This window comes from Nerophis ophidion, linkage group LG16 (genome assembly GCF_033978795.1).
Source record: "Nerophis ophidion isolate RoL-2023_Sa linkage group LG16, RoL_Noph_v1.0, whole genome shotgun sequence".
Lineage (NCBI taxonomy): Eukaryota > Metazoa > Chordata > Actinopteri > Syngnathiformes > Syngnathidae > Nerophis > Nerophis ophidion.
Window position 1 is genome coordinate 32,598,263 of NC_084626.1, and position 24,700 is coordinate 32,622,962.

At 40.0% G+C, this 24,700-nt stretch overlaps 1 protein-coding gene across 3 annotated transcripts in view; it reads left to right on the forward strand.

The window, feature by feature from the left end:
- slc25a26 (solute carrier family 25 member 26) overlaps positions 1-24,700 on the forward strand; it is a 122,440-nt gene that overhangs the window by 85,588 nt on the left and 12,152 nt on the right. For 2 of the 3 annotated variants that reach the window (XM_061874938.1, XM_061874936.1), the window contains 3 exons: positions 1,152-1,221; positions 12,789-12,853; positions 20,244-20,317. In XM_061874938.1, coding sequence (XP_061730922.1) covers positions 1,152-1,221; positions 12,789-12,853; positions 20,244-20,317 — 209 coding nt within the window. The remainder of the gene's footprint in view (positions 1-1,151; positions 1,222-12,788; positions 12,854-20,243; positions 20,318-24,700) is intronic. The other variant, XM_061874937.1, reaches the window with a different exon arrangement.

Here is a 24,700-nt window from a genome sequence, read left to right on the forward strand (position 1 = left end):
TTACCCCATTAATTTGAGCGAGGATGAAAAATTAGTGTTTGAGAATATTGATAGCGATGTACTAGGGGAAAAAAAAAAAAAACTATTAAAAAAAAATAAAAATAACGCGATTGCAATCGCGTTGCATTGAGACGGATTCATATGTTTTTAGAGACATTTACTAGGATAATTCTGGGAAATCCCTTATCTTTCTATTGTGTTGCTAGTGTTTTAGTGAATTTAACAGTACCTGATAGTCGGAAGTGTACGTCCACGGCCGGGTGTTGACGCGCAGTGTCTCGGGGAAGTCGATGGCAGCTGTACGGGAGGCGCAAGCTCAGCTGAACTCCGGTAAGAGGCGACTTTTTAACCACAATTTTCTCCCCGAAACCCACTGGTTGACATGTAGTCGGGATCCATGTCCGCTGTGATCCATAGTAAAGTTTAACCTCCGGGAATTTTAAACAAGGAATCACCGTGTGTTTGTGTGGCCAAAGGCTAAAGCTTCCCAATTCCATTGTTCTACTTTGACTTCTCCAATAGTAATTGAACAAATTGCAAAAGATTCAGCAACACAGATCTCCAAAACACTGTGTGATTATGCCGTTAAAGGTGACGACTTTTAGCTGTGTGTGTGTGCAGCGCTCATATTCATAGCAGCCCATGACGTCATAATTACGCGACGTTTTCAAGAAAAAAGTCCCGGGAAATTTAAAAATGCAATTTAGTAAACTAAAAAGGCCGTATTGGCATGTGTTGCAATGTTAATATTTCATCATTGATATATAAAGTATCAGACTGCGTGGTGGGTAGTAGTGGGTTTCAGTAGGCCTTTAAAATGCTCAAACTTGTTCCTTGTATTGGTAACTGTTCAAAAATGGACCTCCTTGCAAAATGTGTAGTATCATTTTGACAGATTAACTTTTGCTGTAACCTCCTGCTTGTGCTGTTGACATCATTGGGAAACAATATGACTCTACTGTGGACAAAAGGTTCTGTAAAAATAGCCAGACAGTGGGCTTGACCCAGGTGTGTGTTCAAGATGTTGGATATCTCAGCAAACTAACGTGTCCCCCCCCCCCTCCCTTTTTCTCCCATTTCTCACTTATTTCATCATCATCCTCTCTCATCAACTCTTGTTGTTTCTCCACTTTTTTCCTCCCCTCTTCCAGACTCAGTGGTCACAGAGGCGAGGTCACACGCTCCACTCTTGGCAGGCTGCAGTGTGCGGAGCTTTTGCAGGTGCGGAGCATTATGGGGGGATGCTTTGGGAAAAGCCATAAGGGAAGAGGGATGGTTGGGATGGCTGAAAAGGTGGTCAGGAGGGCAACACCGATGCAGACGAACCGGGTTTCTACAGAGGTGAGCTCTGCTGGTAAAACTCACCCTCACTCACACAACAAATCCACCGAAGTGGTTGGCTCAGGGACAAATGGAGGGAAAATGCAAGAAATGAAATCCAGACGGAAATCTGCAGTGCAGAAATTTTGCATTGTTGTCAGGAGGGGAGATGTCAGCCAATGAACAGCATACCAGGTCTGACTTTATGGTCCTGTCTCAGCCTGGATGAGTGTCAGGGGAGAAAAGAGGGGCCGGTTCCGGGGAATGGGTCCTTGCAGCTGTGCGACCTCCCGAGCACTGGGGCTTGACGTAGTTTGTGAAAGACAGACTAGTGGGGCTAAAAACAAGATTAATCTGGGAATAGGAAATGCCACGAGAAAGAGTATTTTCACCATTTTAATGTGATAACGGAACAATAGTGTGGAATTATGGCCCTTTGGTCATTTTATTTTTAATCACAGTTAATCCTTATAGCAGTGGTTCTCAACCTTTTTTCAGTGATGTAACCCCCTTCTGAACATTTTTTTAATTCCAGTACGCCCTAATCAAAGTAAAGCATTTTTGTTTGAAAAAAAAAAAAGAGATAAAGAAGTAAAATGTCATCAGTTTCTGATTTTTTTAATTGTATAACAGTGCAAAATATTGCTCATTCGTAGTGGTCTTTCTTGAACTATTTTGAAAAAAATATATAAAAATAACTAAAAACTCGTTGAAAAATAAACAAGTGATTCAATTATAAATAAAGATTTCTACACATAAAAGTAATCATCATCTTAAAGTGCCCTCTTTGGGTTTTGTAATAGAGATCCATCTGGATTCATGGACATAATTCTAAATATTTCTTCACAAAAAAATAAATCTTTAACATCAATATTAATGGAACATGTCCACAAAAAAATCTATCCGTCAACACTGAATATTGCATTGTTGCATTTCTTTTCACAGTTTATGAACTTATATTCATATTTTGTTGAAGTATTATTCAATAAATATATTTTATAAAGGATTTTTGAATTATTTTTAGAATATTTTTTAAAAAATCTCACGTACCTCTTTGCATACCTTTGAGTACCCCAGGGCTACATGTACCCCCATTTGAGAACCACTGTCTTATAATGTGTGTTATAATATGAAGTATACAAAAACTGATTTGATTTTTTTCACAGTCATGTTCCAACTTTAAAAGTGGTATAAAATCAATGGATGGATGGATTTTAAAGTTAAAAGGGGAGCAGTGAGCTCCGGGGCGGTGGCCGCGCCCCGGAATCAATTGGTGATTTTACCCCTAATTCCAACCCTTGATGCTGAGTGCCAAGCAGGGAGGTAATGGGTCCCATGTTGATAGTCTTTGGTATGACTCAGCCGGGGTTTGAACTCATGACCTACCGATCTCAGGGCGGACACTTTAACCACAAGCCACTGAGCTGGTGCGTAGAAAACCAAAATCATTGATAATTGACATCTGACATTGACTCCTAATCTTTTTCAGTTCATATAAATAGATTAAATCAGTCAAAAACTGCAATACATTTCAGTATAAAACACCACTGTACAAGTTCACATGCTGGATCTCTAATGCCAACACACCACTGGTTGGTTATAAAGTTACAAATAAAGTACCACTGATAGTCACACACACACTTGGTGTGGTGAAATTACTCTCTGCATTTGACCCATCCCCTTGTTCCACTCCCTGGGTGGTGAGGGGAGCAGTGAGCAGCCGCGGTGGCCACGCTCGGGAATCATTTTTTGGTGATTTAACCCCCAATTCCAACCCTTGATGCTGAGTGAGGTCATAGGTTGCATTTTTATGGTCTTTGGTATGACTCGGCCGGGGTTTGAACTCACGACTTACCAATATCAGGGCGGACACTCGAACCATAAGGCCACTGAGCAGTAGGGGTGTGGGAAAAAATCGATTCGATTTTGAATCGCAATTCTCACGCTGTGCGATTCAGAGTCGATTCCCATTTTAAAAAAATCTATTTATTTTAATTTTTTTATCAATCCAACAAAACATCCTTACATTCATTTTCTACCGCTTATTCCCTTTGGGGTCGCGGGGGGCGTCGGTGCCTATCTCAGCTACAATCGGGCGGAAGGCGGGGTACACCCAGGACAAGTCGCCACCTCATTGCAGGGCCAACACAGATAGACAGACAACATTCACACTCACATTCACACACTAGGGCCAATTTAGTGTTGCCAATCAACCTATCCCCTGGTGCATGTCTTTGGAAGTGGGAGGAAACCGGAGTACCCGGAGGGGATCCTGAGTAGTCCAACAAAACAATACACAGCAATACCATAACATCCATTCATCCATTCCGTTTCTACCGTTTATTCTCTTTTGGGGCGGCGGGGGGCGCTGGTGCCTATCTCAACTACAATCGGGCGGAAGGCGGTATACACCCTGGACAAGTCGCCACCTCATCGCAGGGCCAACACAGTGCAATCCAATCCCAAAACCAAACCTGACCCAGCAACACTCAGAACTGCAATAAACAGAGCAATTGAGAGAAGACACAAACACGACACAGAACAAACCAAAAGTAGTGTGTAGAAATGAATATTATCAACTACAGTATCAATATTAGTTATAATTTCAGCATAGCAGTGATTAAAAATCCCTTATTGACATTATCATTACACATTAAAAAAAATTAAAAAAGAACAACAGTTTCACAGTGGCTTACACTTGCATTGCATCTCATAAGCTTGACAACACACGGTGTCCAATATTTTCACAAAGATAAAATAAGTCATATTTTTGGTTCGTTTAATAGTTAAAACAAATTTACATTATTGCAATCAGTTGATAAAACATTGTCCTTTACAATTCTAAAAGCTTTTTACAAAAATCTACTACTCTGCTTGCATGTCAGCAGACTGGGGTAGATCCTGCTGAAATCCTATGTATTGAATGACTACAGAATCCTTTTAAATCCGGGAAAAATCTCGTTTTTGAATCGAAAATCGTGTTGAATTGGAAAAAAAAAATTCGATTTTGAATCGAATCGTGACCCCAGGAATCGATATTGAATCGAATCGTGGGACACCCAAAGATTCGCAGCCCTACTGATTAGGTATCAAAACATATACAGTGGGATTCCCCAACTTAAAGTGGAACTGCACTTTTTGGGGAATTTTGCTTATCGTTCACAATAATTGTGAGAGACAAGAACATGTCTTTTTTTTCTATTAGGATTTTAAAATGATGAACAGCTAATGGGAGTCACCGTTGTAGCCTTCAAAGCCCTCTAAAACAACTTCAAAACCTCCAACGTTTTATATACACACTGCAAGCCTATATATAATGTAGTAACAGACACGGTCATAACAATATGTAATATGTTCTCTATTTACTGTATTTTGATCATCTTAATCAATGCACTTCTCCCCTGCATTGATTTCCATTTCCATAACAATCTGTGTTCCTACGTCCGAATACAAAACGCGTATGTGTGTTCTAATCATGGCAGTCTTATGAGATTTCAGAACCTTATCTTTTTGAAGCTGAAAGAACCAAGGATGAACTGCTGCTTCTAGAAGCGAGCACGAAGAAGGTGAAATGTTCGAGCAAACGGAAGCCGACAGAGTGAGGTGAAAGCGACTCAAAGCTGCAAGTGTGTAATTTGGAGACTAGCTACTTCAACATAAATGGCGTGCTTACCCTAAATAAACCAGAAAAAAATCCCACCCAGCTGGAACAAAAAGACAACTGTCCATCGAGTGAGTCACACTTTATATTGATCATGATACTCTCAGCCCGACTTGTGTGTTATAACAACTACAGTACATACACTGTTTGGTTAGCTATGTACAAACAAAACATGAAATGCGGTCTAAGACTTCACAGGTACTGTAATGGGATTTGTCATAATTTTCAGTCTGTAGAGATTGGTGTCCTACAGCAGTGGTATGCATTACAAACTCAAACGTGTTTTGTGTCGTTGTAGAAGCTAGCTCATCTCTTGCCATCGATAGCTTTTACAGCTAACACCGAAGCACGCCGATGTGTTACTACAATAGAAAAAGAGTTCCTCAGTGTTCGCTTGTACAATAAAAACATTGCTTCAGTTTGGTTATTACACAGGTTACGGAATGTAAATTAATTATTGTTTACGGTTTTTGTATGCATTTTTTAAGCGATTTAGAGGAGGAATTGGAGGGCTGCCATGCCTCACGCGTGGAGTGTGACAGTCACGCAATTTTACCCTTTCTCCCGCCACATGCCACACTTGACTTTTCTCACACATACATTTACCCATCCACTACTCTGTATTTATTTATTTGTCATGATAATAAACTTTGGCACTCACAGCTTGTTGTAACTGACCGAGCTGACCAATCTCATCAGTCCCTTGAGTCTGAATCTAACCAACCACGAAAGGCACCGCACTATGTAATCCACTCAGAAGCACTGTAATGCGGTTACTGCCTGAGTTTGGGCCAGCCCTTCGTTGCTGAGAGCGTATCAACTTAAATCTTTTGGCGGTAAGGCATATTCAGACTTGTGACTGGATCGAGATGGAAGGGGATACTGGCGGTATATCATCAAGTAATACTACAACCTACTCAGTGGCCTAGTGGTTAGAGTGTCCGCCCTGAGATCGGTAGGTTGGGAGTTCAAACCCCGGTCGAGTCATACCAAAGACTATAAAAATGGGACCCATTACCTCCCTGCTTGGCACTCAGCATCAAGGGTTGGAATTGGAGGTTAAATCCCCAAAAATTATTCCCGGGCACTTCACTGCTGCTGCCCACCACCCCCCTCACCTCCCAGGGGGTGATCAAGGGTGATGGGTCAAATGCAGAGAATAATTTTGCCACACCTAGTGTGTGTGTGTGACAATCATTGGTACTTTAACTTTAACTTTAAATTGCCAAGAAAAAGATGAAGAGTTTTGGATTGGATAACAGGAGGTGTATAAAAAAAAGGTAAAATTGATATTATTTCAACAATTCCTGGCATACTGCAGCGGATTCCAAACATGTAAAGCAAGTGTTAAAAAATTGAAGTTTAAATCATTATCAGATATAAATTTGTATTGAGGAAAAATATTCATGATATGTCAAAATGTATGCAGATGCATATTAAACTATAAAAAATTAAGTAGGAGCTTTAGTAAGAAAACATTGTTTTAAATAAAATCATTAGTGAAAAGTTATTGTTTTTTACAGGCGAAATAATAGCAATTTACACGGCAGTTAAATGGACAGAAGAAAATAAAGTAAGTTAAGTTGTGTGCTCGGACTTTGGTAATGCTTTAATCAGCGAAAAAATATTTATCTTCAGAAAAAAGACAGGATTTAATACATGAAATGAATCCAACATTTTTGTAAATAGATAAATCTGAAAGTGTGGTTAATGTGTAGTCAAGTCAATAAAAAAAATCAGGGTAATTGGACTAAAGAATGAAAATACAAGCAGTAACACAAAGTCCACAGGAGTGTAGTAGGAAATAAGAGTAGACAATACAAATAAGAAAGAGGAATACATAATGACAGGAATGAGGTTAGGGCATAAATATTATAGCTCATTGAAATTAAAAGGGAAACATAACACAGCTGTGTGATTATTGTAATCAAATAGAACATGTAGAGCAGGCCTGGGCAATTATTTTGACTAGGGGGGTCACATTTAGAGACACAAATGTGTCTGGGGGCCGGTATATCTATTTTTAGGAACTCTAATACAAAACCTCACAATAATATCTGATTGAATGGTAAAAACTTTATGACAGACCATCTTTAAAAAACGTAATGGAATTTAAAATTTTTCTACAAACAATAAAACACTGAATATTGACACAATATAAATGTCACACCCCGTTTTGATCGACATATTTTACAATAAAGGAAAAGCAACAAAAAATGCAACAAACAGTGAAATATGAACGCAAAGGGTACAAAACAAACCCACCTACAATCTGATATATCTGATGTATCACTAAACTTTAGAACTTTGTTGTGAAAATGTCCTTCCGCGTCTTTGGAAACACTTCCCACCCACACCGCTTGGTGCTTCGTCTGAGCTGCTGTGATGTCGATTACCGTAGTAACTAATTAGAAGACCATAGTAACTAATTAGATTACCATAGTAACTAATTAGATCACCATAGTAACTGGTATATCATCCAAAAGCGCAGATTCCAACCATTGAAATATTTTGTATAGTTCAAGCCTTACGGTCATTAGAAAAACATCACTGCACATCGTAATGCCAGCTACATTTTCCATCTTAAAGATCTAAAAAAAAGTTATTTGGGAATGTCCGGTGGGCCAGATTGAAAAGCTTAACGAGCCGCATGTGGCCCCCGGGCCTTAATTTGTCCAGATCTGATGTAGAGCATGTACTAATGCGAGAGGTGGGAATGTTTGGGCCCCTCACGATTTGATTACGATTCAGGAGCTAGGATTTAATAAGAAAACATTGATTATTAATGCATCTTTAAGTTTATGTATATTGTTGTAGTTTTACTTTTTTTTCTTTCACTAAATAAGCATTTATCACTTGCAAATTTTAAAAACAGTGCATTTGTAATAAAAAAAAGTTAAATTATTTCCCATTCCATTTACTAAATTAATAGAAATGTGTGCAAAACTTAAACATCCATCCATCCATTTTCTACCGCTTGTCCCTTTTGGGGTCGCATGAGATACTGGAGCCTATCTCAGCTGAACATAAGCGCCCTAAAATAAAGAAGTTGGTCAGATCTCTTGGTACGGTGACTCACTGCAGGCAGCCACATTTAGAACCGTCCACATTACTTTATTTGCAATAAATAATCATCATTTGATGTCTTCTAATCGATTTTAAAATTGCCCATGTCCGAATTGCAATACATCTAAAAATCGATTATTTCCCCCACCTATAATAAAGTGTGAAAAATAGAAACAGGGAAATAATGAAAAATAAGGTTAGTATCGCAGTGGAGGATATTTTAATATTGCATTTGGAACGTGGAGAGTACAAAGCATACATACCGAGTTCAATAAAATAATTTAGAGTAGAGTACCATCTCGATTCACACTCCATTTCAGAAGCTGGCGGTAATGCACGCCACAGATCTGCTTGCCAACCACCGTTCAAAGAATAAGAAATGGGGCAGTCTTGTTGGCTCAAACTATCTTTCACACACAACAGTGCCCACTTTGAAAACCCACTCAAGATTTTCCTGCTTACTAAAAGAATGTATCTGCCCAATTTTGTTCACGATTGATTGGATGTTTTTCCTTGTGTTCCCTAGATTGTATGTACTGTTTTACGGCTGCTATAAATCTCAATTTTCCTGCATTTGTTGCAAAGATCTGTTACATTTATTTGCCTCCTGTCTTGGTCATTTCACAGTTGAAAAAGAGACTCTAACGTTAGTAAATGTAAAGCAGTGTTTCTCAAAAATTAAATACGACTTGGATATTTTGAAGTAGTAAAGCCAGATATTTATTTATTGCTGTAATCTGTACTTGAGTTTGTTTGATTTAACAAATTATGAATATTACGCATGTTTACACCACACCTCTGTGGCAGAATAAGTTAAATGACTTTACTAAGCCACTTTTTTTTTTATACATGTCAATATTTTGTAATAAATATGAATTAAGGTACCTTAGGTTGAGGGTTTTTCTCACCAAGACATTAAAGAAAGAATAATTAGATTAATTATTTACAGATCAAAACTAAATAATCTCTTGACACCACTGTCCCTAATAGCATTTCAATTAAGGGGATAACATAAATATTTCGTACAAAATCATACACATATTTATTTTTGAGTGAAAAGGCTAAAGAGAATACATATAAGAGGATGATTTATGTATGGATATACAAAACCAGTGAAGTTGGCAGAAAACAACCACTATAACTGTTATAGGCGCAAAGTTCAAAAGACAGCATGGATGGTATGGGGGTGTATTAGTGCTCAAGGCATGGGCAACTTACACATCTGGGAAGGCACCATTAATGCTGAAAGGTACATACAGGTTTTGGAGCAACATGTTATCATGGACGCCCCTGCTTATTTCAGCAAAACAATGCCAAGTTACAACAGTGTGACTTTATAGCAAAAGAGTGCATGTACTAGACTGGCCTGCCTGTAGTCCAGACCTGTCTTCCATTGAAAATGTTTGGCACAATATGAAGCCTAAAATACCACAACGGAGACCTCGGACTGTTGAACAACTTAGCTGTACATCAAGCAATAATGGGAAAGACTTTCCACCTTAAAAAAGCTTCAAAAATTGGTCTCCTCAGTTTCCAGACGTTTACTTAGTGTTGTTAAAAGGAAAGGCCATGTAACACAGTGGTAAAAAATGCCCCTGTGCCAAATTTTGTGCAATGTGTGGCTGCCATTAAATTCTAATTCTAAAAAAAAGTATGTTTCCCCATTCGAACATTAAATATCTTGTCTTTGCAGTCTATTCAATTGAATATAAGTTGAAAAGGATTTGTAAATCATTGTATTCTGTTTTTATTTACAAATCACACAACGCGCTAACTTCACTGGTTTTGGGTTTTGTATGTATCACCTGGCTTGTGACTGAGCCCCCATGCACAATATACCTTCAGGTTTCTCCTTGTATTGATCCTCACACTTTGTTTCACTCAGGAGTGAAGCACTTGACAGCGGAAATGCTGACACATGTTTATTCATACCAAGTAGAAGGCCTGAACATACAAATCCCGTTTCCATATGAGTTGGGAAATTGTGTTAAATGTAAATATAAACGGAATACAATTATTTGCAAATCATATTCAGTTGAATATGCTACAAAGACAACATATTTGATGTTCAAACTGATAAACCTTTTTTTTTTTTGCAAATAATCATTAACTTTAGAATTTGATGTCAGCAACACGTGACAAAGAAGTTGGGAAAGGTAGCACTAAATACTGATAAAGTTGAGGAATGCTCATCAAACACTTATATGGAACATCCCACAGGTGCGCAGGCTAATTGGGAACAGGTGGGTGCAATGATTGGGTATAAAAACAGCTTCCATGAAATGCTGAGTAATTCACAAACAACGATGGGGCGAGGGTCACCATTTTGTAAGCAAATTGTCGAACAGTTTTAGAACCCATCCATCCATCCATTTTCTACCGCTTTTTCCCTTTTGGAGTCGCGGGTCACACTCACATTCACACACTAGGGCCAATTTAGTGTTGCCAATCAACCTATCCCCAGGTGCATGTCTTTGGAAGTGGGAGGAAGCCGGAGTACCCGGAGGGAACCCACGCATTCACGGGGAGAACATGCAAACTCCACACAGAAAGATCCCGAGCCTGGATTTGAACCCATGACTGCAGGAACTTCGTATTGTGAGGCAGACACACTAACCCCTCTGCCACCGTGAAGCCAGTTTTAGAACAACATTTCTCAATGAGCTATTGCAAGGAGTTTAGAATTTTTACCATCTACGGTCCGTAAAATCATCAAAAGGTTCAGAGAATCTGGAGAAATCACTGCACGTAAGCGATGATATTACGGACCTTTGATCCCTCAGGCGGAACTGCATCAAAAACAGACATCAGTGTGTAAAGGATATCACCACGTGGGCTCAGGAACACTTCATAAAACCACTGTCAGTAACTACAGTTGGTCGCTTCATCTGTAAATGCAAGTTAAAACTCTACTATGCAAAGCCAAACCCATTTATCAACAACACCCTGAAACGCCGCCGGCTTCGCTGGGCCCGAGCTCATCTAAGATGGACTGATGCAAAGTGGAAAAGTGTTCTGTGGTCTGTGGTCTGACGAGTCCACATTTCAAATTATATTTGGAAACTGTGGACGTGGTGTCCTCCGAAACAAAGAGGAAAATAACCATTCGGATTGTTATAGGCGCAAAGTTCAAAAGCCAGCATCTGTGATGGTATGGATGTGTATTAGTGCCCAAGGCATGGGTAACTTACACATCTGTGAAGGCACCATTAATGCTGAAAGGTCCATACAGGTTTTGGAGCAACATACTGTATGTTGTCATCCAAGCAACGTTATCATGGACGCCCCTGCTTATTTCAGCAAGACAATGCCAAGCCACGTGTTACAACAGCGTGGCTTCGTAGTAAAAGAGTGCGTTTTTTTTTCCTGGCCCGCCTGCAGTCCAGACCTCTCTCCCATCTAAAATGTGTGGCGCATTATGAAGCTTAAAATACGACAGTGGTGACCCCCGACTGTTGAACGACTGAAGCTCTAAATAAAACAAGAATGGGAAAGAATTCCACTTTCAAAGCTTCAACAATTAGTTTCCTCAGTTCTCAAACATTTATTGAGTGTTGGTAAAAGAAAAGGCGATGTAACACAGTGGTGAACATGCCCTTTCCCAACTACTTTGGCACGTGTTGCAGCCATGAAATTCTAACAAATTATTATTTGCAAAAAAAAATTAAGTTTATGAGTTTGAACATCAAATATGTTGTCTTTGTAGTGCATTCAATTGAATATGGATTGAAAAGGATTTGCAAATCATTGTATTCCGTTTATATTTACATCTGACACAATTTCTCAACTCATATGGAACCGGGGTTTGTAATACCAAAGTCTCTGATTGGATTACCTTTCTCCTTTTCTTTGAGTCATGCCACAATTCAGAATACTTTCAATAGTGCAAGAGAGTGTAGTTAAATCCATATAATAAATATTACTGCACATACTTCATCTTCAGCCCATTTGAACTTTTTTGGTGCCAATGTGGGTGTTACTTACACATGTTACACGCACACGCACACACACACACACAAACACACACACCATATGTGTCCACTGGGAAGCCACTTGATCATGTGCGTGAGCGTATTTTGCACAAGGGAGACATTAGTCAGTTCAATTAAAGTGTGTCTATTTTTTGTAGCCTAATAACAGGGAAGCTCCCAAGAGGAGAATATTATTACTTTTAATGGACATAATGAAATGAGCTCCACTGATTTACGCCTCACAATAAGAAGGTCTTAGGTTCGATCCCCAGGCTCTGGGTCTTTCTGTGTGGAGTTTGCATGTTCTCCCCGTGAATGCTTGGGTTCCCTCCGGGTACTCCGACTTCCTCCTACCTCCAAAGACATGCACCTGGGGATAGGTTGATTGGCAACATAAATAGCCCTAGTGTGTGAATGTTGTCTGTCTATCTATGTCGGCCCTGTAATGAGGCGAAGACTTGTCCAGGGTGTAAACGACCTTCCGACCAAATGCAGCTGGGATAGGCTCAAGCCAACGTGTGGCCCCGAGAGGGACAAGCGGTAGAAAAATGGATGGATGGATGATTTACTACACTACTGCTGCCATGACAAAGCAATATCTCCTTGTATGCGTTTTAAAATATAACTCCCCTCAAAGTACTTATTCTGAGCGGCTGACATGGTCCCCAAGGCCAAGCACTTTACATAATCAGTTGTTACTCGCAATGCCGAATCCTGCTTAGGGTCCCCAGAAAATCCCCTCTTCACCATATCTCTGTGTATGTCCGTAGGTGCGGTGGCTGCATTTGTTACCACTCCTCTTGATGTGGCAAAGACTCGGATCATGTTGGCAAAGGTATGCACACACACACACGCACACACACGCGGAAACACACAGGCCATGTTTACACACTCCTGTCAGGTGATGCCTCGCAGGCTGCGAACAGAACGAGCCTGCCAGATCCAGCACGGCAGCGTGTGGGCTGAGGTAGAACCGGGACACTGTGAAGGCGATACATATACACACACATCTATCTTCCCATCTGACTGTAGGGGAGGACATGTTTGTGTGTGCATGGTTTGTGTTAGAGGGAGTGCGTCAGATGAGTTTCCATCTCAAGGCTGCTTGTCTATAAGAGGTGATCCAGAAGGTTCCACAAGTGAACTCCTTACTTACTTACTTACTGGACATCCTCTCACTCAGGACTCACACACACACACACACACACACACACACACACACACACACACACACACTCCTGTAGCTTCCCTTGTTTAGCCCCTCTCTCTGACTTTCCTCTTATTCTTTGGGCTTTGGCTTACTCTTACCGTCTGGTCTCCCTCACTGTGTCGTCAGTGTATGCAAGGTAGTGTGCTCTGACTAATCAGCAACATGCGCACACACACGTACACACACTCCCACAGATGGAGAAGACAGTGGTCCAAGCGCAACCCCCCCCTACACTCCTAATTAGATACCGGAATTAACAGAACACTCACAAGGTCTTGATGTTTTACAAAAAGTTATTTACTGGAAGTGGATTGGCGAACTGTCTTGTGAACATTATTTGAAAAGCAGCTGCTGTAATTTCCCACCATTACAGTGACTTTGGCGTCTGATAAGTTAGAATTCATTAAAGTGGTGTTTTTGTTTGAGGTTTGATTGTTGTTACAGTCTGCTAATCACACACTTCTTGTGTAGAAGGACACATTTAGCAACTAAAATATATCAATCAATCATTCAATGAAAGTTTATATATACAATGGGGCAAAAAAGGATTTAGTCAGCCACCGATTGTGCAAGTTCTCCCACTTAAAATGATGACAGAGGTCTGTAATTTTCATCATAGGTACAATTCAACTGTGAGAGACAGAATGTGAAAAAAAATTCCAGGAATTTACATTGTAGGAATTTTAAAGAATGTATTTGTAAATTATGGTGGAAAATAAGTATTTGGTCAACCATTCAAAGCTCTCACTGATGGAAGGAGGTTGTGGCTCAAAATCTCACGATACATGGTCCCATTTATTCTTTCCTTAACACGGATCAATCGTCCTGTCCTCTTAGCAGAAAAACAGCCTCAAAGCATGATGTTTCCACCCCCATGCTTCACAGTAGGTGTGGTGTTCTTGGGATGCAACTCAGTATTCTTCTTCCTCCAAACACGACGAGTTGAGTTTCTACCAAAAAGTTCTATTTTGGTTTCATCTGACCACATGACATTCTCCCAATCCTCTGCTGTATCATCCATGTATCCATTTTGGTATAAACTCAACTCGTCGTGTTTGGAGGAAGAAGAATACTGAGTTGCATCCCAAGAACACCATACTTGGAGTGGTTTCCTGCTGGCTCCACTGTGGACGGGACTCTCTCTACTATATTGGATCCACTTTGGACTAGACTCTCACGGTTGTGTTGGATCCACTATGTATTGAACTTTCACAGTATCATGTTAGACCCGCTCGACATCCATTGCTTTCGGTTCCCCGGGGGGGGGGGGGTTGCCCTCATATGCGGTCCTCTCCAAGGTTTCTCATAGTCATCATTGTCACCGACGTCCCACTGGGTGTGAGTTTTCCTTGCCCTTATGTGGGCTTTACCGAGGATGTCTTTGTGGTTTGTGCAGCCCTTTGAGGCACTAGTGATTTAGGGCTGTATAAATAATCATTGATTGATTGATTGTTTGCTTGGCCGGTGACCCTAACCCATACGAGATATCACACTAAAGCCCGGTTCTTGGGCTTGAGATTTTAAAAAGCAGACTGCATCAAGAATCGATCTTACATTGTGCCACGAACAAGACGCTACTCCCAAGAAGGTCTCGGAGTTGCTGGATTCGAGGACGCGGGTCCAAAGCAAATTCTGGTGGGAGAACTCAAAGAGTTGCTTTGAAGGAGTTTTTGGACTCAGGATGGAAAGAAAATTTTGCAATGTCTTGAAGTTTATTAATTAAACTCTATGGATTGACGGAAGGAGTTTTACATTTGAAGGAAAATACTGTTCGTGCCTGCTTCAGAAGGAAGTTGATATATTCAAACTTGCTATTTGTTGTGTACTGGCTTTCCAGTTGTGTGGAATACAGAGTTTGGAGTGCACAAATTCAGTGTGAAAAGGTTTATGTACGCTTTCATCTTGGCCTTGTAATATTCCTGCTCAATCTAATTCGTCGGGGAGTCTGAATGAAGCCGTGGTGTCGAACAATTTCTTTGCTGCTTTTTAAAAAAAACAACTTGGTTTTCTTTTTCTCTCCCATCGATGCACTTTAAAATGTTAAGTTCTTTTAATTTGTGAAGCAAATACAGTCTCCTCTTTATTCCAATTGTTGACCTTGTTTTTATTGAAGGGGATCTGCTTCCGGGTTATATCCCGCACTTTGTGATGAAAAGGGTCCACACACACGAGAGAGAACTGGTTTTCAATCGCATTGTCCGGGAATAGTCCAACTATCCAAAAACCGAGCACGATCAGATTAAGATGTTTCCATGGTTTGAAGGAGGTTCATTTAGAGCCCAAAATCGGACACATTTAGGGCATGGATATGGACTGAATCAATCAATCAATGATTATTTATATAGCCCTAAATCACTAGTGTCTCAAAGGGCTGCACAAACCACAACGACATCCTCGGTAGAGCCCACATAAGGGCAAGGAAAACTCACACCCAGTGGGACGTCGGTGACAATGATGACTATGAGAAACCTTGGAGAGGACCCCTGAATGACAACTGGAGCTCACAGTGTTGTATGTGCAGTCATCCTGACCCCATTCGGACTCGCAAGCAGCCACAGAATATCTTTTTGACTGAACTACTATAACTCAGTGGCCCAGTGGTTAGAGTGTCCACCCTGAGATGTGTCAGTTGTGAGTTCAAACCCCGACCGAGTCAAACCAAAGACTATAAAAATGGGACCCGTTACTTTCCTGCTTGGTACTCAGCCTCAAGGGTTGGTATTGGGGGTTAATCCACCAAAAATGATTCACGGGCGCTGCCACTGCTGGTGCTCTTTGCTCCCCTCACCTCCCTGGGAGTGAATAGGGGATGGGTCAAATGCAGAGGAGAAATTTTTACCACAGTTAGTGCGTGTGTGGCAATCATTGGTACTTTAACTTTTTAACTTAAAGGCCTACTGAAACCCACTACTACCGACCACGCAGTCTGATAGTTTATATATCAATGATGAAATATTAACATTGCAACACATGCCAATATGGCCTTTTTAGTTTACTAAATTGCAATTTTAAATTTCCCGCAAAGTGTTGTGTTGAAAACGTTGCGGTATGATGATGCGTATGATGACGCGTGCGTTTGACGTCTCGGGTTGTAGCGGACATTATTTTCCAGCCCGATCCAAGCTATAAGTAGTCTGCTTTAATCACATAATTACACAGTGTTCTGGACATCTGTGTTGCTGAATCTTTTGCAATTTGTTCAATCAATAATGGAGAAGTCAAAGTAGAAAGATGGAGGTGGGAACCTTTTAGCCTTTAGCCACACAAACACAGCCGGTGTTTCCTTGTTTAAAATTCCCGAAGGTGAAGCTTTACTATGGAACAGAGCAGTCAAGCGAACATGGATCCCGACCACATGTCAACCGGCAGTTTTCTGTGAGAACATTGTGGTAATAAGTCGGCTCTCACCGGAGACATCAGCGGAGCTTCCGTCCTGCTGCAGCTTCGTGACTTCCCTCAGAGCCACTCGCGGTCAACACACCTGTGGCCACACCCCTCCGACTTTCAGGTCCTATTTAATTTCACTAAAACACTAGCAACACAATAGGCGGATAAAGAATTTTCAAGAATTATCCTAGTAAATGTGTCTAATAACATCTGAATCGCTCCCATTGCAATCGCCTTTTTTTTCTTTCTAGTCTTTCACTCTAAATTTCCTCATCCACGAATCTTTCATCCTCGCTCAAATTAATGGGGAAATTGTCGCTTTTTCTCGGTCCGAATAGTTCTTGCTGCTGGAGGCTATGATTATAAACAATGTGAGGGTGTGAGGAGCCCTACAACCCGTGATGTCACGCGCACAGGGTCTTCTACTTCCGGTAAAGGCAAGGCTTTTTTATTAGCGACCAAAAGTTGCGAACTTTATCGTCAATGTTCTCTACTAAATCCTTTCAGCAAAAATATGGCAATATCGCGAAATGATCATAGAATGGACCTGCTATCCCCGTTTAAATAAGAAAGTCTCATTTCAGTAGGCCTTTAACACACCTACAAACTTAATCAGAAAAATACATTTTTAAATCTATTTTTTTTTTTTAACTTTTTGTGTTTGCGCTGACTCAAAAACAAACAAAAAAAAGTATTGTTTTTATTTTTTTTATTTTTACCATCCTTGAGTTTGTGGATAAAAACATTGTGTTCCCAAAATAATCATTAAACATATTATATGTGTTGGTAAACGTTATTTTCCCAAACTTCAAATTCAGACTGCACTTTCATGTATATTCATTAAATATAAGCTATAGTGTATGAATTTAAAACTCCACAATCTGCGAGCTTGCCATTTGCCAAACAGCTGGTGAGAAGCAGAATGGATACAAGTAATCAAACATTACAAATAATAGTTGACCCTGGAAGTCTTGTTTGATACATTTTAACTTCAAAGTAAAGTCTTACAGTATTCAGTACACCACTGATTGTTATTACGACAGTTTATCCTCAAATCATTCTATTTTATTCTATTTCATTCTATTCTATTCTATTCTAATCTAAATCATAAATAGTTAAGCTGTGTATAGTTGTTTGTTTATATGTACCCCTCCTTTGTCTTTAAATCAGCTGAGATACTGTAGGTTCCAGCTCACACGTGACACTAATGAGGGAATCATATGTCCGCAATGTGTATTATTCATTGCTCATTTTTAGTTTTTTCATTGCATTTTACTTTTGTTGCTGTATGTAAAAATGGTGCTGTTAAAGTGGCAGCTGGCTGCAGCAGCTATCTGTGCTTTTATGTTTCCTTCTTGTTTTCATGTGTTTTTCAACCTCTTTGGGACTGTGCAACCTTTGTGACTTCTGCGCTACTTTTTATACTTTTTTTGTGAACTTTTTGAATCTCCATTACAACTACATAATTTCCCTGTTGTGGGATAAATGATAGTTTGTCCCAGTGTTTTTCAACCTTTTTTGAGCCAGGGCACATTTTTTGAGTTAAAAAAATGCGGAGGCACACCACCAGCAGAAATCATTAAAAAAACAAAACTCAGTTGACAGTAAAAAGTCGTTGTCGCAATTGTTGGATATGACTTTAAAGCATAACCAAGCATGTATCACTATAGCTCTTGTCTCAAAGTAGGTGTACTGTCACCACCTGTCTCATCACACCCTGACTAATTAGGACTTTTTTGCTGTTTTCTTGTGTGTAGTCTTTTAGTTCTTGTCTTGCGCTCCTATTTTGGTGGATTTTTCTCGGAGTTTTCCTGTAGCAGTTTCATGTCTTCCTTTGAACGATATTTCCCGCATCTACTTTGTTTTTATCCTTCATCGTGGGGACATTGTCATGTCATGTTCGGATGTACATTGTGGAAGCCATCTTTGCTCCACAGTAAGTCTTTGCTGTCGTCCAGCATTCTGTTTTTGTTTACTTTGTAGCCAGTTCAGTTTTATTTTTGTTCTGCTTAGCCTTCCCTAAGCTTCAATGCTTTTTCTTAGGGGCACTTACCTTTTGTTTATTTCTTGTTTATGCATGAAATACCTTTTTACCTGCATACTGCCTCCCGTTGTATCAACATCTACAAAGCAATAAGTTACCTGCTGCCACCTACTGATTTGGAGAGTATTACACAGTTACTCTGCAGAGCTCTAGACAGCACCGACACTCAACAACAACAACACATCATTTGCAGACTGTAATTACTGGTTTGCCAAAAAATATTTTTAATCCAAATAGGTGAAATTAGATAATCTCCCACAGCACACCAGACTGTATCTCACGGCACAATAGTGTCCCGCGGCACAGTGGTTGAAAAACACTGGTTTGTCCTATTCCGGATTTTTCAACTATTAATGTTTGTATGAGAAAGGGTGAGGCCTTTAATCCCAGGAACACTATACCTACCGTCAAGCATGGTGGTGGTAACATTATGCTCTGGGCCTGTTTTGCTGCCAATGAAACTGGTGCTTCACAGAGAGTAAATGGGACAATGAAAAAGGAGGATTACCTCCAAATTCTTCAGGACAACCTAAAATCATCAGTCCGGAGGTTGGGTCTCGGGCGCAGTTGGGTGTTCCAACAGGACAATGACCCCAAACACACGTCAAAAGTGGTAAAGGAATGGCTAAATCAGGCTAGAATTAAGGTTTTAGAATGGCCTTCCCTAAGTCCTGATTTAAGCGTGTGGACAATGGTGAAAAAACAAGTTCATGTCAGAAAACCAACAAATTTAACTGAAATGCACCAATTTTGTCAAGAGGAGTGGTTAAAAATTCAACTAGAAGCTTGGCAGAAGCTTGTGGATGGCTACCAAAAGAGCCTTATTGCAGTGTAACCAAGTATTAACATTGATGTATGTATACTTTTGACCTAGCAGATTTGGTCTAGTTTTCAGTACACCCGTAATAAATTCATAAAATAATCAAACTTCAGGAATGTTTTTTGTGACCAACAAGTATGTGCTCCAATCACTCTATCACAAAAAAATAAAAGTTGTCATTATGTAAAGTGTATGTAAACTTTTGACCACGACTGTATATATATTTTTTGGGGGGGGAGTGGGGCCATTCTCTCACGTGGATGAAATGTGGGAATCCCTCTTACGTTCCAGCCGATCTGGTTGTTCGGATTCACAGCAGACGCTTCACACTGTTTCCTTCATGCTTAGTGAGCCACAAACTTTCTGTCTCTACCATGTGACTTCACCCCAACCCTCCTTTGCTCGGATTCTGCCGGCCCGTCCTACGGGTCTCTGCCATCCTACAATGATGGATCCAGAACTCTCCGGCCGGCTAACTCTTATTGTGTAAATAAGAAGCACCAGACTATTGTGTGTGTGTGTGTGTGTGTGTGTGTGTGCGTGTTTGGCTGAGCAAATGGCTGAATGAGTGTCTGGGTGGGTGTTGGATGTGTCACCTGCGCTGACACAGCTGTCCATGAAGAGAAAAGGGCAAGGAGGCGGGGGTTGGAGCAAGCTGAGCCGAAGAAGACTAAACAGTGTCTCCCTCCGAAGAGCAGGAAGGGAAGCAGACCGTTTTATCCATCATCACACCTCTATTTTCTTTCTCTCTCTGTCTGTTCTAGGCCGGGTCGACCACAGCGAACGGCAACATCCTGCTGGTGCTCTGTGACGTGTGGAAGAGTCGGGGGCTTACTGGGTGAGTGTGCCTTCTGGAAAAAAGATGCGTCCAAGGGCCAAACACCATCCAAAGCGTCTTTATCCCAACTTTTACTAACCCGGTTTCCATGTGATTTGGGAAATTGTGTTAGATGTAAATATAAACGGAATACAATGATTTGCAAATCCTTTTCAACCCATATTTAATTGAATGCACTACAAAGACAATAAACTTTTTTTTTTTTTTTGCAAATACTGTAATATTTAACTTAGAATTTCATGGCTGCAACACGTGCCAAAGTAGTTGGGAAAGGGCATGTTCACCACTGTGTTACATCACTTTTTCTTTTAACAACACTCAATAAACGTTTGGGAACTGAGGAAACTAATTGTTGAAGCTTTGAAAGTGGAATTCTTTCCCATTCTTGTTTTATGTAGAGCTTCAGTCGTTCAACAGTCTGGAGTCTCCGCTGTCGTATTTTATGCTTCATAATGCGCCACACATTTTCGATGGGGGACAGGTCTGGACTGCAGGCGGGCCAGGAAAGTACCCGCACTCTTTTTTTACGAAGCCACGCTGTTTTAACACTTGTCTTGATGAAATAAGCAGGGGCGTCAATTATAACGTTCCTCGGATGACAACATATATTGCTTCAAAACCTGTACAAACCTTTCAGCATTAATGGTGCCTTCACAGATGTGTAAATTACCCATGCCTTGGGCACTAATACACCCCCATACCATCACAGATGCTGGCTTTTGAACTTTGCGCCTATAACAATCCGAATGGTTATTTTCCTCTTTGTTCTGGAGGACACCACGTCCTGTTTCCAAATATAATTTGAAATGTGGTCTCGTCAGACCACAGAACACCTTTACACTTTGCATCAGTCCATCTTAGGTGAGCTCGGGCCCAGCCAAGCCGGCGGCGTTTCAGGATGTTGTTGATAAATGGGTTTGGCTTTGCAGAGTAGAGTTTTAACTTGCACTTACAGATGTATCGAACAACTGTAGTTACTAAAAGTGGTTTTATGAAGTGTTCCTGAGCCCATGTGGTGATAACCTTTACACACTGATGTCGGTTTTTGATGCAGTACCGCCTGATGGATCAAAAGTCCATAATAGCATCGCTTACGTGCAGTGTTTTCTCCAGATTCTCTGAACTTTTTGATGATTTATCAGACCGTAGATGGTAAAATCCCTAAATTCCTCGCAATAGTTCGTTGAGAAATGTTGTTCTAAAACTGTTCGACAATTTGCTTACAAAGTGGTGACCCTCACCCCATCCTTGTTTGTGAATTACTTAGCATTTCATGGAAGCTGCTTTTATACCCAATTATGGCACCCACCTGTTCCCAATTAGCCTGCACACCCGTGGGATATTGCATATAAGTGTTTGATGAGCATTCCTCAACTTTATCAGTATTTATTGCCACCTTTCCCAACTTCTTTGCCACCTCTTGCTGGCATCAAATTCTAAAGTTAATGATTATTTGCAACAAAAAGAAATGTTTATCAGTTTGAACATCAACTATCTTTGTAGCATATTCAACTGAAAATGGGTTGAAAGTGATTTGCAAGTCATTGTATTCCGTTTATATTTACAACTAACACAATTTCCCAACTCATATAGAAACGGGGTTTGTAGATAAAAGACATCCTCAGCTGCAACTGAAAACTGAGACGTATAATAGCTTTTCCTGCCAAGTCTCAGCACTGGCTTATTGATGACGGTGTTGCAAAATAGCAACTGGAAGAGTTTATGTGAGTGTGTTGATGTGTGTATGATGCCTGTCGGACAACAGGCCAAGTCTAATGGGACTTTAACTGAGCACAGTTGAGTATAAGCCACTGTTGCACCAAACAGTACAATTCTGTCCAAAGGAATTCAATTTAAGAGATCAAGACAAGACAAGAGGATGAGATGAGCGAGCTAGTTGAATCAAGACGTAAAGAGGATTGTCGTAGGCCACAGGGGGCGGGAGGTCCGCCCTTCTGCGGGGCCAAATGCCTTGTGGTTGCACTCGGGCATGCCTGGTACAAATTGTTGTGCCTTTCAAGCAGTAATTATGTTAATAGGCCCAATTGCAGCGTAGTGAAGCTCCAAAGTGCTTCCATGTGTTCGCCAGGCCTCAGAGACCTCAGGCGACCAGCAGACACACAACCACATCAGGAACCAAACTAACTTACTGACTTCCAGGTTGTGTCTCTTCTGATCGTTATGTTAAGTATTGTTTAGACTAGAGATGTTCCAATCAGGGTTTTATGGTGGCGACGCTGATACCAATCAGATCGTCCGATATCGATCACATGTACGATCCCAATTATAATCAGGAAAAAAACAAGACAGGACGGCAGTTCAACAATATCAACACAATTTTGAAACAATTCTCCTTTATTACAACTGTTAGAACAAAACAAAAGCAATACAGAATAATTAAACATAAGTACAAATTTCTATCTACTACTTATTCATTAAGTTGGACACAATTGTTCTCAGATTTTGTTAACATCGGTCCTACACTGTTGTAGAGTCGGTACTGTATAGCAGTGGTTCTCAAATGGGGGTACGCATACCCCTGGGGGTACTTGAAGGTATGCCAAGGGGTACGTGAGATTTTCTAAAAAATATTCTAAAAATACCAACAATTCAAAAATCCTTTATACATATATTTATTGAATAATACTTCAACAAAATATGAGTGTAAGTTCGTAAACTGTAAAAAAAAATGCAACAATGCAATATTCAGTGTTGACAGCTAAATTTTTTTGTGGACCTGTTCCATGAATATTGATGTTAAATATGTATTTTTTTGTGAAGAAATGTTTAGAATGAAGTTGATGAATCCAGATGGATCTCTATTACAATCCCCAAAGAGGGCACTTTAAGTTGATGATTACTTCTATGTGTAGACATCTTTATTTATAATTGAATCACTTGTTTATTTTTCAACATCTTTTTAGTTATTTGTATATCTTTTTTTCTAAATAGTTCAAGAAAGACCACTACAAATGAGCAATATTTTGCACTGTTTTACAATAAATCAGAAACTGATGACATAGTGCTGTATTTTACTTCATTATTTCTTTTTTTTCTACCTAAAATGCTTTGCTCCGATTAGGGGGTACTTGAATTAAAAAACTGTTCACAGGGGGCACATCACTGGAAAAAGGTTGAGAACCACTGCTGTAAAGGATACGACCAATATGGATTGTACCTTACATCAGTGGTTCTCAAATGGGGGTACGCGTTCCCCTGGGGGTACTTGAAGGTATGCCAGGGGGTACGTGAGTTTTTTTTTTTTATATTTTAAAAATAGCAACGATTCAAAAATCCTTTATAAATATATTTATTGAATAATACTTCAACAAAATATGAATGTGAGTTCATATTACTGTGACAAGAAATGCAACAATGCAATATTCAGTGTTGACAGCTGGATTTTTTTGTGGACATGTTCCATAAATATAATAATAATAAGTGTGTGAATGTGAGTGTGAATGTTGTCTGTCTATCTGTGTTGGGCCTGCGATGAGGTGGCGACTTGTCCAGGATGTACCCCGCCTTCCGCCCGATTGTAGCTGAGATAGGCGCCAGCGCCCCCCGCGACCCCGAAAGGGAATAAGCGGTAGAAAATGGATGGATGGATAATAGATTTTATTTGTAAAAAAGCACTTTATGTTGAGCAAACAACCTCAAAGTGCCACAGTGTAAAAAAATAGTAATAATAATTAAAAGATAAAAAATAAATAAAATATAAAACTGGAAACAGCCCAATAGCTAGAACCAGCATGTATGTCTATAAAAAGGCTTTTTTTAAAAGATGGGTTTTTAAGCCTTTTTTAAAAGCATCCACGTCAAATATTGACGATTAAAAATGTCTTTTTTTTGTGAAGAAATGTTAAGAATGAAGTTCATGAATCCAGATGGATCTCTATTACAATCCCCAAAGAGGTCACTTTAAATTGATAATTACTTCTATGTGTAGAAATCTTTATTTATAATTGAATCACTTGTTTATTTTTCAACAAGTTTTTAGTTATTCTTATATCTTTTTTTCCAAATAGTTCAAGAAAGACCACTACAAATGAGCAAAATGTTGCATTGTTATACAATTTAATAAATCAGAAACTGATGACAGTGCTGTATTTTACTTCTTTATCACCTTTTTTCAACCCAAAATGCTTTGTTCTGATTAGGGGATACTTGAATTAAATAAATGTTCACAGGGGGTACATCGTTGAAAAAATGTTGAGAACCACTGCCTAACATGAATGCATGGCTGCTACGGACCACCAGAGCTCTGTTATATTATCCTCTCTCTAGACCAGGGGTCTCAAACTCAATTTACCTGAGGGCCACTGGATGCAGAGTCTGGGTGAGGCTGGGCCACAAGAAAACATTTCTTAAAAAAAATGTTGC